The 17,701-nt window shown below is 45.1% G+C and overlaps 1 protein-coding gene across 13 annotated transcripts in view; it reads left to right on the top strand.

Annotated features, from left to right (window-relative positions):
• LOC133397963 (neurexin-2-like) overlaps nucleotides 1-17,701 on the top strand; it is a 249,840-nt gene that overhangs the window by 108,546 nt on the left and 123,593 nt on the right. For 12 of the 13 annotated variants that reach the window (XR_009767706.1, XR_009767707.1, XR_009767708.1 and 9 more), the window contains 4 exons: nucleotides 5,413-5,714; nucleotides 10,579-10,602; nucleotides 13,846-14,007; nucleotides 17,219-17,657. Coding sequence is in view for 10 of the 13 variants with exons in the window: in XM_061669454.1 (XP_061525438.1) it covers nucleotides 5,413-5,714; nucleotides 10,579-10,602; nucleotides 13,846-14,007; nucleotides 17,219-17,657 (927 nt within the window). In the remaining 3 variants the exon portion in view is untranslated. The remainder of the gene's footprint in view (nucleotides 1-5,412; nucleotides 5,715-10,578; nucleotides 10,603-13,845; nucleotides 14,008-17,218; nucleotides 17,658-17,701) is intronic. The other variant, XM_061669451.1, reaches the window with a different exon arrangement.

Raw genomic sequence — 17,701 nt, 5'->3', positions numbered from 1 at the left:
GTGTGTCTTCAAAAAGTCAATCCATTGCTTTTTTCTTTCCTCATTTTTTGGGAGCTTAAATAACATCACCGAGCTGTTCTGTAAATTGAGGCATCCAGCGAAGACGTATTTTCGAGGTGTAGATGTTTAAGGTATATCTCAACAATTCAGCACTATATGGTTATGTCTTTGCATGTTTTCAACACTTCAAACGCATTTAATGTATTGAGAAGCAAAGCACGGATATCTGCTTATAGCCCCTTTAAAGTGGCACTAAACAGACAGAAACATTTTCATGTAAATTCAACACACCACCGAGAAGAGTAATGTTAACAAGCCTGCCAAACTTGAATGAATTATAAAAAAAAAAAAAAAAAATTAAATATAATAAATCAGGCTTCAAAACTGGAATAATAAGGGCCACCTCTCAGATGGTGTGGGCGTGTCGAATGGGTACGCCAAAAGGAATAAAACATACTGAGAAGTTGATAACTATGTAAAAATCACGTTAGGATGCTCAACTTCAAAATTGAATAGTAATTGTGGACTATAATCATAAAAATAGACACACAAGTCAACTTACCTTCGTCGTTGGTGACATGTTGTCACAGCCGAACACGGCATCTGATGGCACTCCCCGCAAGAGGAGAATGCCAATGAACATCATTCATTCAGGGAGGGCCTTGAACTAACTGTCATGCTGTGTCTGGCGTCCATGCTGAACAGTCCACTCCTGAATAGTTTGAAGCATGCCAAGGGTGACAAAACAGGGGAATTGCTGTAAGTGACTCAACACCGTTCTTCTGAGCAAAGCAGTTGGCTCTTCATCTGCGGCGTAAGAGTCAACTGGTCTGTAATGGAGAAGCCTTCGGACCTGTTCTTTACACCACACTGTGCCGTCTTTTGCTTTCTCTGTTGGCCCAGTGTGTGTCTCCAGTCGACCTTTCCTCATCTGTAGAGTGATCATATTTTTGAAATGTGAGCAATGAAATGTCCAAATGATGTGAGCAATGAAAACCTCAACTGAGGTTAGAAATCTGAAATCTATGCAGATATTTGAATAATAATTAAATAAATATCTCAAGTATGCCTCTCTGACTTGATTTAGGATTGGTGTTATCTTTACCTAAAACACAACAGCCATGAACAGCAAATGAAAATACGATGTTCACGAAATCTTAAAAGAAGACATTTCAGTCCGAACTCAGCTGAAGTATATAAAGTCGGGCTTCAAAACCTGAATCAATAAGGCCCATCTCTCAGCTCTCAGACGCTGTGGATGCGCCGAAAAGAATCAAACAGACTGAGGGGGTGATAGCTTGTACGATGTAAAAATCACATTAGGAGGCTCAACTTCAAAGCTGAATGGTTATCGTGGACCGTAATCATAAAAAGTAGGCATACAAGTCAACTTACCCTCGTTGTTGGTGACATAATGTCACAGCCGAACACGGAATCTGACGACAATGGGACGATAGGAGGAAGCCCGGATACAGTCGGCACTGACCCATTCAGTAGTACCAAGTTACCCACGAAGCCATGATGTCTCTGATGAAAGTTGACAAAACTATCCGCCATAAAATATGCACTGCAGAGTCGGGTGTTTGCGTTGATGTTCAGCTCGCCAACTTCCTGCGTCTTCAAAAAGTGAATCCATTGCCTTGTTATTTCCTCCTTTTTTTGGGAGCTTAAATAACATCACCGAGCTGTTCTGTAAATTGAGGCATCCAGCGAAGACGCGTTTTCGGGGTGTAGCCATCGTTAGCTTGCTAATTGCACGTAAATTGTAGTGCTAAAGCTAAGCTCAGCTAACTCACAACTGAGCAGCATAGCCAAACGAAACATCACTTTGTCCTTACATAGTGGGGGAGGGAGGTCTCGCTATAACGTATACACGTGACATCACGGAGCTGTGTTTTAGTACCGCCCACAAAAATGAGTAAAATTCAAACGGTGAAAATGATGCTTAAGCTATTTCTCAACAATTCACCACTATATTGTTTTAAGTCTTTGCATATGTTTTCAGCACTTCAAACATATTCAATGTATTTAGAAACAAAACAGATTTCTCACTTTGAACAAAATCATAAGCAACAGTTCAAAGAGAACAGAAGAAATCTGCACAGATACGATTTGTGTTCTTATGCCCTCCTAATCATATTTTCTCTCAAGGTGTGTAAAATTCTAGCTCCAAAAAATTGCTGTTTTAGTCCCACTAACTCAGTAAGACCGAACTGCTTAGAAACGTGTTTGACACCAGTGTTGCACAAACAGTAAGCACAAGATGTTGCTTAACTAAAAAAGACAAGGTAAAAACTTAAACAGTTCTACCTGCACGATGGAGGATGAAGGTCTCTCAGGAGTTTTCTCTGCTGTTCCGGAGACATCAGTTTCCGTGGACCCTGCGCCACACGACGGTTCTGGCTGAAATAATAATAATTATTATTATTATAAATGAAAAATAAAGATTCATTGTTACTAAGAAGCTCAGCAACTGAATGTCCCACAAAGCAAATAAAGGTGTGGTTTTCGTTCTGTGACGGTCCTCTTTATTTTGCAATTTGGATGCCAGTGGTCATCACTAACAAGATGTCAAAGGCTGCTGTCTTCTATGGCCGCATCAATAGTTGCAAATGAAGAGAAATTAATTAATTAGAGCTTTGTCAATGCTATGAAGAAAAAAAGTGTGCACACAAATGTAACATTCAATCAAAACCTTACCACCATATATTTTTTTCCAGCAAAAGTCAAATATGAAGACTGCAGTTGCTCTGTGAAAGGTCCTCCTTCTTTTCAATTCTTCTCAATTTATTACCTCTGAGCTCCACCAGTCTCCTTTTCCAAAATAGACCTGGATAAATATTACTCGACCTAGTTGAACGTGTCACACACGTAATTTAATCATGACCTTAAACTTAACAGTTAAAAGGAAACTAATCCCAAAATCCCTTAGGGTGGAATTCTGCATCACAACAACAGAGCAGTCAACTTTGGCTGGCCCCCACCATGTAATTCTACAGCGATTTTATTGTTTTGAAGAACAGCCGGTGGGGGAAAAAATAGGACCATCACAAAAAGAAAACCACACCTTTGTTTTTTGGGAAGAGGTAATTATTGTGTAGCCCTTTCTAGCTATCTCGTATCACTTCGCATACAGATGTGCAGCGTAGTTCCTTCGGTTCGTCTCTCGGAGGAACATGTATGTAAATTGATGAATAATTGACACACACAATAACCTACTGGAGCCATGAGAGTGTTAAATACAAGAAATTATATATTTACACATTTCAATTTCAATTTCATGTTTCTTGCTAAAATAACATAGTTGCTATTTTTTCTTCACTGTTAATAACATTGAGGCAGTGCAAGCATCCATGACATCGAGTGAAATAGCCTGCAATTGCGCACACGCACACACACACACACATAACGTGTCAGTTTCTGGCATGTGCGATACGTGCGGCTGCGATATGGTCCATGAATTGTTTTTCTATGGGCACTATGAAATGTAAATCATTGGAGTTTGTATGGGGATTTTGCGCCCCCTTCTGGACACATAAGGGATTTTCAAGGGTTTTGTGAATGAATAAATATAAATGAATTAAAACGTAAAGGTTATGATGTCAAGAAAGTAGGACATCATCGCCAAAGGGCGGTCTTCAGGCTCGAACTCGTCGCACCTTTATGACTGCAACACCACGAGAGAGGCTGAGAACGACATGGATATAAAGCCTTTTATATGTGCCTTCGTGTCCCCTTTTTATGACTGCCATTTGTGTCGATGTGTGTGTGTCAAGTGGAGATGTGTTGTAAATATCCACAGACCGCACGTGTCATGTTGTTGCCCACAGTAAAGAAGCGAGCTTCCACGTGAAGTGTGTTTTGTCGCGGGTCACCGTGTGAAGGTTCTGTGTCATTATTTCTGACGCTACGTGGGTGGGAGTTTTGTCTTCCTCTCTCTCTCTCTCTCTCTCTCTCTCTCTCTCTCATCACTCTTTGAAAGTGAAGTGGCCCTTCAGAAACTTAGTGAGGCGGGGCCCCCCCGGCCTCATCTGCAGCAGGTGGTGCGGTTGCGGCCTCGGATGCAGAAGTGCATCGTAAATGTAAAGAGCTGTTCAAGTGAAGGTAAAAATGAATGAAATCTACACTAGAAATATTCAAGCTGATAATGATGTGACAAGAGATGGCAGCATGGTCTGGTATATTGGCAAAGGTAAATGTACATTGGTCACACTTATTCATATAGTTCCTTCACATTAAGAAAGAGTCATTGTTGGTTCTCGTTGGATTTTTGGAAAACTGAAGTGATAACTTGTCCTTATATGCTTGAATATTGTCATCATTGTTCGCAAATAGCCAACGGACACCTAACCTCCCGGGTGCCGGAAATGACAGCGGACAACATCTGAGCTTATGGCCGTCTCCGTCTGGGCTTTATCTCGCATTCTCAGCCTTGTGTTGACTAAGGAGGTGTAAACAAGAAAAAGTGTGCAGTCAGCTCATGGAGGCAATCACACGCCGCTCATTGTGAACATACTTAGCTCGTCCATAATTGAAAATGGCGCAAAGCTTCTCCCAAGGGGATTTCTTGACTTTTTATATGTTTTGGGCACCGCCCAACATCCCGACGCCTCCGCCCCCTGCCGTCTATCTCACTGTTTATCCTTAAATGTCTCTCTTCGATGTCAATTCACACTTCGCTCGCGATAGTTGCAAATGTCAATTTCAAGAGAAAATGTGCCGTTTAAGAGCCGTTTCTCCATCTCAGGCCTCGTAAAACGTTTCGCTCGATGTGCGCGCATGCCCGCCTATTTTTTGTGTGTTGGGTTTGCCCTCCAGGCAATGACGAAACGCATTCATCTTTAACGGTCACAGGTTATGAAAATACACAGCTGCGGCACCGATCTCTTAATCAAATATTAGTTTTTGTTATTTGATAGTTTGAATGGTCAAAAAAAGCAAAATCACTGTTCTTGCTTCATGTTTTTTCCCGCAAAAAAGCAAATTTTTGCTGAAACCAGTCCATGTACTACTCCTGATTAAGAAAGAATGGTAAAAGCTTGAAACAAGCTTTTTTTTTTTCTGGTGAAAGAAAAGACTGTCCCTTTTTTGGGTAGCTTCAGTACATTGTCACAGAACACAATATTCTTGAAATATCAGTCAAAATGCTCTCAATATGGGGAACTCTGCTTTGAAAACAGCTGGCAGTGAACGAGTGAATCAAAGCAGTTTGAACCTCTTTTTGGGGGCGCGCCAACTGGCAGTTGTTCGCTATTTGCCGCAGAGCTTGGTCCCCAACCCCTGTGAATAGGAGAAACTCTCCCTTATTACTGTCATATCACCTGCCAATGGTTCTTCTAATTCTTCTTCTTCTTCTTCAATGGTGCTGGTAGTGTTTCTCATCTCCTGTTTTGGCGTTATCGCCCCTCACAGGAAAGGAAGAATCTGTAGCAACCTTCAAGGGCAACGAGTTCTTCTGCTACGACTTGTCGCTGACGCCGATCCAGAGCAGCACCGACGAGATCACGCTGTCCTTCCGCACGCTGCAGCGCAACGGCCTCATGCTGCACACGGGCAAGTCGGCCGACTACGTCAACCTGTCGCTGAAGAGCGGCGCTGTCTGGCTGGTCATCAACCTTGGCTCCGGGGCCTTCGAGGCCTTGGTGGAGCCCGTAAACGGCAAGTTCAACGACAACGCCTGGCATGATGTGCGCGTCACCCGCAACCTGCGCCAGGTAAACACGCAGTCCCTGAACACTTCGATCGCTGCCTTCTGTCTGCAGTCGGAGTGGGACGTCTGTGTGCTACCTTATCTTTGCTTGTCTAACCATCTCTCAATTTAAGTTATATTTAGTTCTCAAGGTTGACAGTCAACTATTTTCTTCTCTTTTTCTTTGCAAAACTAACAACAATTCTCTCACCATTAAGTTGAAGGCTCTTTATCCATTTATTGAAATTTTCTCATTTTTGCTCGTAGGACATGATTGGAGTACATTGGTACTTTGACTTACAAGTTGCCAAAATTTTAAATATGAGCAAGTTTTGTATGTGCTGCTGCTTAAGTGTAAAAGTAAAAAAAACAACAACAACTGAACAATCAAAGTACTGTGATTCCCCGCATGTGGGCAAGCAGAGCCACTTGCCAAAGCACTTTCAGGCGTTTATTAAACGAGACATTCAAACACATACAAAATCACTGCACTGCAGGGAGCTACTCCAGGCCACAACTCATGCCGAGACTCGCACACGCAGACTAACCAACTCCTGTTTGTCCGTACTAGGCCACGCCCCTTAATGGCACACATCCAACATCCTATATATGATATTTGATGCGGGCCACATTGTAGTTAGTTTCCCTGAGAGAGCTATTTAAGTCCAGGATAATAGATTGTTGAACTGTTGTTCAAGTTACTGTAAAGAGAGGTTTGGTAACAAAACAGGTTTGCAAGATCTCAAGATTATTTGTTAAATATGACAATTTGAAATTTTGGTACAGTTTAAAGCAAGTATCATAGAAGTTGAGTCCCATCATTTACTTTCAGGGGCCACATAAAATGATCTGGTGGGCTGAATCTGGCCCACGGTCCTTGAGTTGGACACCGCTGATATATACACGATGATTTATATGAGTAAATCAAGTTTCGAGCTTGGTCACGGAACAAATTCAACTTGTAAGTGAAGGCACCACTTTTTTTTTTTCACCGGTTTTTACCGCCTGCACGTGTGAATGTCGCAAGGTACCTGCACATCTTTAGCTGCTGAGCTCATCACTTGGCAGTTGCAGAGTGCGGCATTGCGCCACAATCAATTTCACTTACACTCGCCGTGCTTACGAGCTCACATTTTGGAGGCTAATTGTAATTGGAACGAATGGTTTGTCAGAGCTAATAATGGCCAACGCGGGCAGCTCGGAATGCCAAAACAGGCCGACATGCACGCGTGCATTAAAACCAAACAAGGTTCCCAACTGCTTGGCAAACTCGCCGAACCCTCACGCCATCTCCAAGGGAAGAGCCGTGCGGGTTTCCATGCCGCACTCATCGCAGAATGTAAAGAAATGAACGGTTTTTGTTCCATTTTTTGCTTTAATACAATGGACATTGTGCTGCTCTTTGTGGTATGTGCGCCGAGGCCACCTGGGGCAGTATAGTACAGACATTTGGATACACAGTACTGGATATGGAGACGGTCTCAGCTCCCCGGTAAGGCAGTAATATTAGTCATTCTTCACAGAGGAAAAAGAATATATGTCTGTGACTATTGTTATATTATCTATGTACATGTGTTGCTCCGCCGTAATTCAACCAATATTAGTAGGGCTCCTAATAAACGCACATGCTCAGTGGGCTATTATTTATATTGTCCATCCAGCCATCCATCCATCCATTTTCTACCGCTTATCCGAGGTCGGGTTGCAGACGCCCAGACTTCCCTCTCCCCAGCCACTTCATCCAGCTCTTCCGGGGGGATCCCGAGGCGTTCCCAGGCCGGCAGAAGGATGTGGTCTCTCCAGCGTGTCCTGGGTCGTCCCAGGGGTCTCCTCCCGGCGGGACGTGCCCGGAACGCTTCACCGGGCGGTGTCCGGGAGGCATCCGAATCAGATGCCCCAGTCACCTCATCTGGCTCCTCTCGATGCGGAGGAGCAGCGGCTCTACTCTGAGATCCTCCCGGATGAGCGAGCTTCCCACCCTCTCTCTAAGGGAGAGCCCGGACACCCTGCGGAGGAAACTCATTTCGGCCGCTTTTATCTGGGATCTTGTTCTCTCGATCACGACCCACAGCTCGTGACCAAAGGTGAGATCGACCGCTAAATCGAGAGCTTCGCCTTTCGGCTTAGCTCCTTCTTGACCACAACGGATCGATACAAGGTCCGCATCACTGCAGACGCCGCGCCGATCCGCCTGTCGATCTCCCGTTCCGTTCTTCCCTCACTCGTGAACAAGACCCCAAGATACTTGAACTCCTCCACTCGGGGCAGGAACTCATCCCCGACCCGGAGAGGGCACGCCACCCTTTTCCGACTGAGGACCACGGTCTCAGATTTGGAGGTGGTGATTCTCATCCCAGCCGCTTCATACTCAGCTGTGAACTGCTCCAGTGAGAGTTGGAGGTCACGGCTTGATGAAGCCAACAGAACCGCATCATCTACAAAAAGCAGAGATGCAATACTGAGGCCACCAAACCGAACCCCCTCTACGCCTCGGCTGCGCCTTGAAATTCTGTCCGTAAAAGTTACGAACAGGATCGGTGACAAAGGGCAGCCTTGTCTGAGTCCAACCCTCACCGGAAACGAGTCCGACTTACTGCCGGATATGCGGACCGAGCTCCGACTGCGGTCGTGCAGGGACCGAACAGCCCGTATCAGGGGGTTCGGTACCCCATACTCCCGAAGCACCGCCCACAGGACCCCCCGAGGGACACGGTCGAACGCCTTCTCCGAGTCCACCACAAAACACATGTCGACTGTTTGGGCGAACTCCCACGCACCCTCGAGGACCCTGCCGAGGGTGTAGAGCTGGTCCACTGTTCCACGGCCAGGACGACAAACCACACTGCTCCTCCTGAATCTGAGATTCAACTTCAAGCATAATGTATCTATCTGCACACTTAGATAATGCTCAGGAGCTGGGAGGGGCTTGGGTCAAAGCCTGCCAGATGACCACAGGGTCAGAGCTCCGCCTGGTGGTGCGCGGGTGCATCACAAGTGAAGTCATGCTGGAGATGTGATTGATGTTCTTCCACACTAAACTCACCAAACCACACCTCCTTAGAAAGTTGCAAGCAGACAGTTTTCCAAATGTCTTAACAGGAAAGCTTTTCTGTTTTTTTGCTTTTTCTCCGCTGACGCTTGTCAGTGCAGTGCAAGTTTGTTTTTCTGCTGGCAAGCACAGAGACTAAGAAAAGAGAAGGCATTAGCGCCTCAATGTGAGGCTAGAGGAGAAAACAGAGACAACAGTTTGTTCCTCATCTCAGAAAAAAACACAACAGAGGCGACTTGTAATCCCCGATGTGACTTTCCAAGCCAGAGATTCAAAATCAATGTGACATAACTGGGCCATTTGCTTTTTAGCCAGCGTCTGAAGCGACAGGCCACTGAACTCACTGTATCGCTTATATTTCGCACCTTTTAAACTTCAACGCAAGGCGTGACATTTTCACTCGCATTTTTTTCGGCTCCGTTTGCATTCAAGCGGGCAGCAAACGGTCATAGAAGGTTGGCAAAGCAGACTCGGACAGTGAGCGATGAAGGGAAATACGACTTAGACGGGAATGGGACGCAGTTAAGACGAATAGTATACAATATTCTGTATTTTCTGGCTTCGTGCAAAATGGACAATTGTATTTGTGACATACTTTGGATCTAAAAAGTCGACACACCTGTGTTTCAATGCCTGCTTTTTGTCACATCAAAATGGAGACCAAGATAAATCATTGCAAAACTCAGCTGGAGAAACCAAATCTTTTTGGGAGAGATTGTAAATTTAAACAACTGAGATTACTGTATGTGGTTGCACAAGTGCGCACACCCTTTTATACCCGGTATTGTGATTGCGTTTCAAACTAACCAATCACATTCAAACTCATGCTCCATGTCAGACTGACTGCTATTTCAAACTGGTTTCATCAGAGCATAACAAAGTCTCCCAAACACACACGGGGCAATGTGTCGATTTTTCAATTGAGTTGTGGTGATAGACCATATTCATGTTTTGAAATTATTTATCCTGGTCTCATTTTCAATATCACAAAAACCTGGCATTTGAACAATATAACATTCATTTGAGTGATTTATGCCTGATTATCTTTTCCTCTAGCGTATCGTGACAATGCGGTCAAGATTGGAAATGTACGAGCTGATTCATCTTTTTTTCCTTCTGTTTTTAGGATGCTGCATACATTACAGCCTTCCTTTTATGATGGATTGGTTTTCAATCTGAATTTGGGCCGATTTGTGTCCATTGACAGAAATTTGAAATGAATGTCTCTCGAGGATTATAAAAGTGAAAAAAAAAAGCCAATATTTAGTGGTGTGCTGTCCCATTGCTCAACACACACGCGTACGCACGCACACACACACACACACACACACACACACACACACACCAATCACAACAAGTCCCTGTGTCAAAGTTTTGCTAACTCTTGTCTCTCTTACTAACAACAAAGTCTAAATTTGTTCCAGTATGATTCTGTTCATTGGTGCTTTGGTTTGGCCTCTCCAGTTATGATTTCCACTAACTAACACTGTGTCATCCACGGAATGTGAACCATCCGACTTAACCTGCAACGAAACATACTAACAAATGTATTGTTATCCTTTTTCCCTTTTATTCTTTTGTTTTTCTAGAGTTGCGCAAAATCATAGAGAGCGTAGTTGTTCAACTGCTTTCTTTATTTCTTGATTTGGATATATTAATTAGCACGCTAGGGAACTCAATGCATTCTTTTCTATTTTGAAAGTACTGTTGTGTACTTTTTGAGAGGAGATGGCTTTTCTTCAGTCTCCACTTTTTGGGGGCGGGGCTTAAAGTGTGTTCTCCTGAGTTTATGATTGGTCATTTTTTCCCCCTTCCCCCCCATCCCTGTTTTCTCCCGAAGCACGCAGGCATCGGACACGCTATGGTAAACAAACTGCATTATATGGTAGTTATCATTCTAACTGTCTTCTAGTTTGGTTTGTCCTGTTTTTTTCCCTCCCCCGTTTCTCTTCTGTTTGCTTTTCAACGTTCAATCCGCCATCAGGCAGCTGCCAAACGCTGCCTCCTTTACATTTTGATACATGTTTTTAATTTTTTTTATTGCCATCCAGTACTCCCCTACCTTTCAAAATATGCATCCAAAGAGGTCTACAAAAAAAATTCAAATTGATATTTTCCAGACTTTCTTGCTCTTTTTTTCTCCCCCCTTCCTCGTTGTTCTTTTTGTCTACTTCCCACACTATCCCTATGAAGAAATAAAGAATTATAGTCCAACATATCTCAGTTGAGCTTGAGTTTAGTTTCATTTTTGGGGTTATTTTTCCTTTTCATTTTCCCCCTCCCGATTTATTTTTCGAAGAGCAACCCCCGAGACGTGAGCACACACAGCAGACTTGTAAAGCGGGTGGGCAAACATCTTCTGATGCCACCGCCAGTGAATGCCAGCACAGCACAAACATTCTCACGCGTGGAGGTATTCATTTGAAAAATCGCTTGAGACTTGAGCAGTGATTTCGAACCACCGTGACACGGCGACAGCTCATCTGGTGTGCCGCTGTAAATTATCCAGTTTTGCTTAATTGGTCCGAAAAGAATTCGTTATTGACTTAAACTGTCTTGGACTATCCTAACAAGTGACGTATAGTGACAGGCAGAACAATTAAATGTCCTTCCGCTACAGTGTTTGTTTTGTTTCCTTCCTGTTATACTAGATAGATAGATAGATAGATAGATAGATAGATAGATAGATAGATAGATAGATAGATAGATAGATAGATAGATAGATAGATAGATAGACAGATAGACAGACAGACAGACAGATAGATAGATAGATAGATAGATCGATAGATCGATCGATCGATCGTAGTGTGTAGCGGCTTTCACTGGGGCTGCCACGAGTCCATTTATGGGGTTCCGTGCTGCAAGAACTGGTCTGTGTGCGAGTGAGCCGTCATGAATACTAACACTAACGTGCACTTCTGCATGACACCTCCTTTTGCTCAAAAGATCAGATTACATTAAGTATATATGTATCATGTATATATCGCGGCTAACATATATACATGCATATATCAGTTCTAATATAATCGATAAGGCCACACAACACATTAGCCGCAACACCTTCCCCCTGTGCTGTTTTTCTTTGTTTGGTTCTGTTTGAAATTAACCTACTAAAACCAATAACGACCTCGCACATGGAAACAAAAGGAGGGGGTGGGGGTGGGGGGGCTCGGGGCGGGGGGAGAGAGGACCGACCCCTCGATCGTGGCTGTCAAATCAAGCGCAAGGCCAATATTCCGTCGGCTGTAAAAGACAATTTGGTGATACGCGGCGACGTCCTTCCGCTCCTTCCTCTCTCGTCCCCCCTTCTCCCCCAAAATCTCATATCATCTGAATTAATCCGTGACATTGTTCCCATCCTGTATTCTCTTTGCATGCAGCTACGCATCGTGTCCGTCCTCACTGTATTCCTACAAGATCATCAGTGATTCTCCCCATCTGTGTGCTGTCCTGGTACTCTTCAGTTTCACATTTGGGCCTAATTCTTCTCCTTCCCGTCATCCAGTATTTCCGTGCGAAGAGCATGACTCGTGCGTCATCTTTTCTCAACTTGAATGGATTCTTTTATTTATCTTTCATGATCAAAATCAAACACCTTCAGTCCAAACATGGCTTTGGTTTGAGCGAACAATCCCTTTTCCCATTCTTTTGACTAAGTCACCAACAAATGTACCCGAAAAACAAACCAAAAACGCAATCAATTGAGCTACTAATATAATGTACGTTGTTGCAAGTGTACTAACAACCATTTTTGTGTCTGACTTCCCCTTACTGACCGCAGTACTAACTGATTGTGTTCATAACCAAACAAACCCTAACCCTTCCCTGCACTTTAAACCTTTACTAACCCCCCTACCCGCCCACACACACACACACACACACAAACATAATTCCATTATAATCTGCCAGACATCTATTGAATCTCCACTCTCCCTTTCTCTTTGAATCTGACTTTGTGAATTGTTAATATGCACGTTATTTAATGACATTTGACAGTGTGTTTCATGTTGGGTTTTCTGCAGATGTGCTGCTAGTAAAGGTAAGTTAAGCTAACCTTTTTACATTGCTAATTCTTGCATCGATTCCAAATGTAGTTTGCCCATTGGCGCCGCCCGCAGGTGCGGAGTTTCATTGAACAACACACGTCGCACGTTATTTTGGATACTGATGTGTTTTGGGGTTTACTTGGAAATACTTTGATATTTAACTCGTAGTTTTGAAAAACAATATGCACTAACCCCCAACTGTTGCTAAAATAATGACAAAATTAAAATATGTAGCATTTCTGCTGAAGGTTGACTGCTTCTTTTTGTTGAAATGATTGAAATGTTCTACTCATAAGAGGACCTTCATAGGTGTCTGGCAGTTTATCAATCAGCAACTCAACCACAAACAAAACATTGCAAAGTGTGCACCCAAGAGGCAAATGTTTACAAGGAGTTAAGCTCAAATCTTCTCTGCAGGCTTCAAAAAGCCACAGAGGAGGGGGGGGGGAATGCCCCCGGCCCCCACCCGCACGCACCGAATACACAAGTCGCCGGGGGTAGCAACAGCAGACATAAAAATGCGTTGCTCTGTTTCGAACAGAAGTACAACAACAACAACAACAAAAACAGAGAAATGTGACCTTCAGCTGAGAAGGACCTGCAGAGTGCAGTAGCAAGAAAGAAATAAACACTGTACAGGCAAATATGAAGTAAGAATAAGAAGACAACAGTCATTGTTTATTACTAACAACTTGTTAGGGAACTGAATCATGTAAAACGTGTTCCTCAGACATGAGGACAAAACTTACATTGGCACAATTTGCTATGTCAGCATGAAAAATGACTACCCACAATATGCAACCATGTGTGAACAAAACTGTAAATGTGAACTAAATAAGGTGTTTTAGCTCGTTGAGCAGTAATACAGAGAGTACAACTGCACTCTAAAGGCAAGCGTCCGTTGTTTTGCACCCAAAACAGGCATGTGCCAGCACATAAAGCACAAACCAGCCAGTTACCAGCCAACTGTTTGTCTTGCAATTTTGCTCTCAATGGCTCTAAGTTTATTCCATGTCCTTCCCCCCTCTCCGCACATGGCCTGCTGCCGCGCCTGTGGCCAGGTAACCATCTCGGTGGACGGCATCCTGACCACCACCGGCTACACGCAGGAGGACTACACCATGCTGGGTTCGGACGACTTCTTCTACATCGGCGGGAGCCCCAACACTGCCGATCTGCCGGGCTCGCCCGTCAGCAACAACTTCATGGGCTGCCTCAAAGATGTGAGTCTTAAGCCGACGTGGCAAAAGTGTACGGATACACTGTGACGCACCTCAGCCCGGCAGGAGTTGCCCATCCCCCACTAGTCCGCCGGCATTGCCAGTTTAGAGCGCCTTGTTGTCGGCCATGAGTGCCTGCACGTCACAGTGACAAAGGTTGATGTGCCGGGGGAGTGGGTAAAAGAAAGGGGCGGGGGCTGGTTGGAGTCTGATTTGCCAGCCAGCTTGCGGACTGGGGCTTTCAGCTGGTGCGGCTGTTTTAGAGTGCCTCGTTGTCAGTTGTGAGTGTGTGCACGACATGGGGAGGAAGGCAGAAGCGAGGGAGGGAGGAAATTAGTTTTAATAATTTAATTTTGACAGCCAGCATGAGGACAGGGGCTTCGGGCTGGCACGACATGGCACGGCATGGCACGGCAAAATCCCCGCGATGACTCGTGACATATATTCCAGCCACCTCTAAGCGACATGCATTTCTAATTCTGAGTTTTTACACAACAGCAACGCTATCTGGGTTCTCACCCAATTTATAAAAAAAAGTGCAACAGTCAGGTGCACATCAATAAACGCACGCGGACAAATGTATCATGAATATCAAGTTTTTTTCCCCTTCTGGCTTTTAAATCAGTGCTGAACAAGCTATCAAAAGGCACAATCACAGTTGAAAGTATTCTGCCCTTGTAAAGGTAATGACTTGTGTTGAGGCACGGCAACACGGTGCCGCCGCATTTTCTCATAAAGCCGCGCTGATTGAATAAGTAATTACTTTTGCCATCACTTTTAATGCATCTCGCCGTAATCGCCCTCTCTAACTTAATCATGCTTGTAGAAAGACTTTTATTTTTTTAATCATTTGGCTTGCTTATCGGAGGGATCCCCCCTAGAGGGGGCTGAGGAATTTCGTCAACCCCTCAGAGCGATGTACTGTGTGTGTGTGTGTGTAAGCGCATTTATCAGTAACACTCCCACCAATGTAAGCCATTGATAACAAATCAGATTGTGCCAATGTGCTTATTGCTAACATTGCAACAATGCAATTGGCGAAAGGTTTAATTCTGGACTGCTAAAGTGTTAAGACACGGCCAGGACAGCTCCCACTCTTCTGGGAAGACGTTCTATTTGCCTGTGGGAGCATTTTGTAAGGTCAGAGTTCACTGAGGTTCAGCCTAAAGTCGGAGAGCTTGCTAGTTCTTCCTGACCAATCGTCTTGCTTATGTACCACGGTGTAAGAACTAGAGTTTTTTTCCGAGTTGGCTATCCAGGCTCCACATCTTGACTTCAGTTAAGCTCGAACAAACACATCACTGTGTGTGTGTGTGTGTGTGTGTGTGTGTGTGTGTGTGTGTGTGTGTGTGTGCGCGCGCGCGCGAGTGGCAGGGCACTGCGCGTGTTTCAGGTCGGCTTATCAGCAGCTCCGGCCCGTGGCGAGGCTTTCATGGAAGCGCCGTGGTCAAATGCCTTTGACACGCTTCGGCGGCACCCTACGGGCTGCAGAGGTCCAAAAAAAAAAAAAAAAAGGAGGGCACTGAACGCCATTAATGTATGTGTGTGCGTTAGTGTGTGCATTTATGAGACACAAAGCCTCACGATGCATGACCTCACTTTGTGCTTCAGTGAGTTTGAGAGTGTGAAGATAAGCTGCGGTTACAGTCAGTCAGTCTGCATGGTTCTGCTCAGTCTGCAATGGAATGGCAGTGATGGACACACGACATTGTGTGTGTGTGTGTGTGTGTGTGTGGTCAGAGGCTAGCTATGATCACAGCTTGTGTATTTTGTGGCGCCGTGCAACACGTTTTTTTTTTGTTTTTTTTTCTCTTTCTGCCGCAGCCTCCGCCCGCCCAAGACTGTGACCTTGCTATCGCCCGTTTCGCACTCCTTTCTCCACGGCTGCCCCTCCTCCCTTTCTACCTAGCGCACCTCTCAATCACTTTACGCTCATCGTTTGCCTTTCTCAGGGGCACTTTTGTGTAATTAAGTCCACGGTAGAAGCGCCGCTGTCGCTATGCCAGCTTTGCCGTCCTCGTCGCGGCCTAAATTAAAAATTGATTTCTTTGAGCGATTCCTCACACTGGACGAATTGGCGGAGGCTCCCCCACCTCCCTTCCCGCCTCCACCCCGCCCGTCCAACTTCATATTGACGTTCTGTGTCACCCTTTTTTTTTCTCTTCGGTAGCGTGCGCGATAACATCTTTTTCGAGCCAAGCTCCATCCCATCGATCCTCATTCCTCCACCCTTTCTACTTGTTGGACACTTCATTATGTACTCTGGAGATCCATACAAGAGGTGTCATTACACATTTAATAATAACAATTAAAAATACAGTTTTGCTTGACACATTTCTTTAACTCTGTTTCCTGATTGTTGTGATTGTGGGTGATGCTGCGTGCATCATTTTGTATTTATTTTTGTTAACCTTTATTCGTCGTCTTACGCACCTTGCGGAAATGTTCTTGAGCAGACCGATCACAATCACTTCCAGTGCATTCCACTTCAACCAACTTTTTCGATTCACTATTAAAAGTAGAAAAAAAACACACTGAAATCAGTCAATCATATATGACATTTCCCACGACAGGAAAGAGTTTTCAAAAATGTCAACATTTTCAACCTCAGAGTTGCATCAGCTGAAGAAAACAGATGCAGTGAGTACACGTCTTAGCCCAACAGCTGTTTGTGTGCGTGTGTGTGTTGTGTGAGGGAGCGTGAAGAGGTTTGTGCGGAAAACACACGCGTGCAAACGTGCGAAAGCTGCCTCGCGCCATTACCTGGACGACAGCCGGCGCCTCCGAATGCTGCCTGGAAGGTGTTCAACAAATATGAGAAAACAACAAGCAGCAGGGATAATTGACTTTGCTCTGAATCTGTGATGATTGCAAAGACGGAATTTGAGTGGGAACAATGGAGCCACCTTTCATCAGTGCTGCAGGCAACATTCAAAAGCTGCCCGGAAGCCTATTGCGGCATGCGCAGTGACATTGCTGAGCTGTTTTCTTTCTTCCCCAGTGCTCGTGTGCTTCTTGCGATCGTTATTGGGCAGGCCCCCGAGCTACGCTGACATCCCGAGTGGGAGTCGTCCAACGCGTGAAGGGCATTCGCTCGAGCGTATTGTGTATTTTCAGCGGTCCTCCCAATTCCGTACCGAATCTTTTGCGCCATCTCCCACGAACCTCTCACGAGGTCGTATTGCACTCCTCTTTCTCTCTCGTTTCCCTTAAGGTGGTGTACAAGAACAACGACTTCAAGCTGGAGCTCTCCCGCTTGGCCATCCAGCGGGACCCTAAAATCACCCTGAACGGCGACCTGGTGTTCCGCTGCGAGGACGTGGCGGCTCTGGACCCGGTCACCTTCGAGAGCCCCGAGTCGTTCATCTCGTTACCCAAGTGGAACACCAAGAAGACGGGCTCCGTCTCTTTCGACTTCCGCACCACGGAGCCCAGCGGCCTCCTGCTGTTCAGCCACGGCCGCCCTCAGGGTCCCAAGGAGCAGAAGCCCGGGAGGGAGCTCAAGACAGATTATTTCGCCTTGGAGCTCCTGGACGGTTATTTGTACTTGCTGATCGATATGGGCTCAGGCAAAACCAAGCTGAAGGCCAGCAACAAGAAGGTCAACGACGGGGAATGGTGCCACGTGGACTTCCAGAGAGAAGGAAGGAAGGGTAAGGACTTGCATTTTGTTCTGGGTAGGACACGCAGGCCTGCG

The sequence above is a fragment of the Phycodurus eques genome, chromosome 23 (assembly GCF_024500275.1).
Source record: "Phycodurus eques isolate BA_2022a chromosome 23, UOR_Pequ_1.1, whole genome shotgun sequence".
NCBI classification, from domain to species: domain Eukaryota; kingdom Metazoa; phylum Chordata; class Actinopteri; order Syngnathiformes; family Syngnathidae; genus Phycodurus; species Phycodurus eques.
The sequence above is the reverse complement of the archived record's forward strand: the minus strand, read 5'-3'. Positions and strand labels throughout refer to the sequence as shown.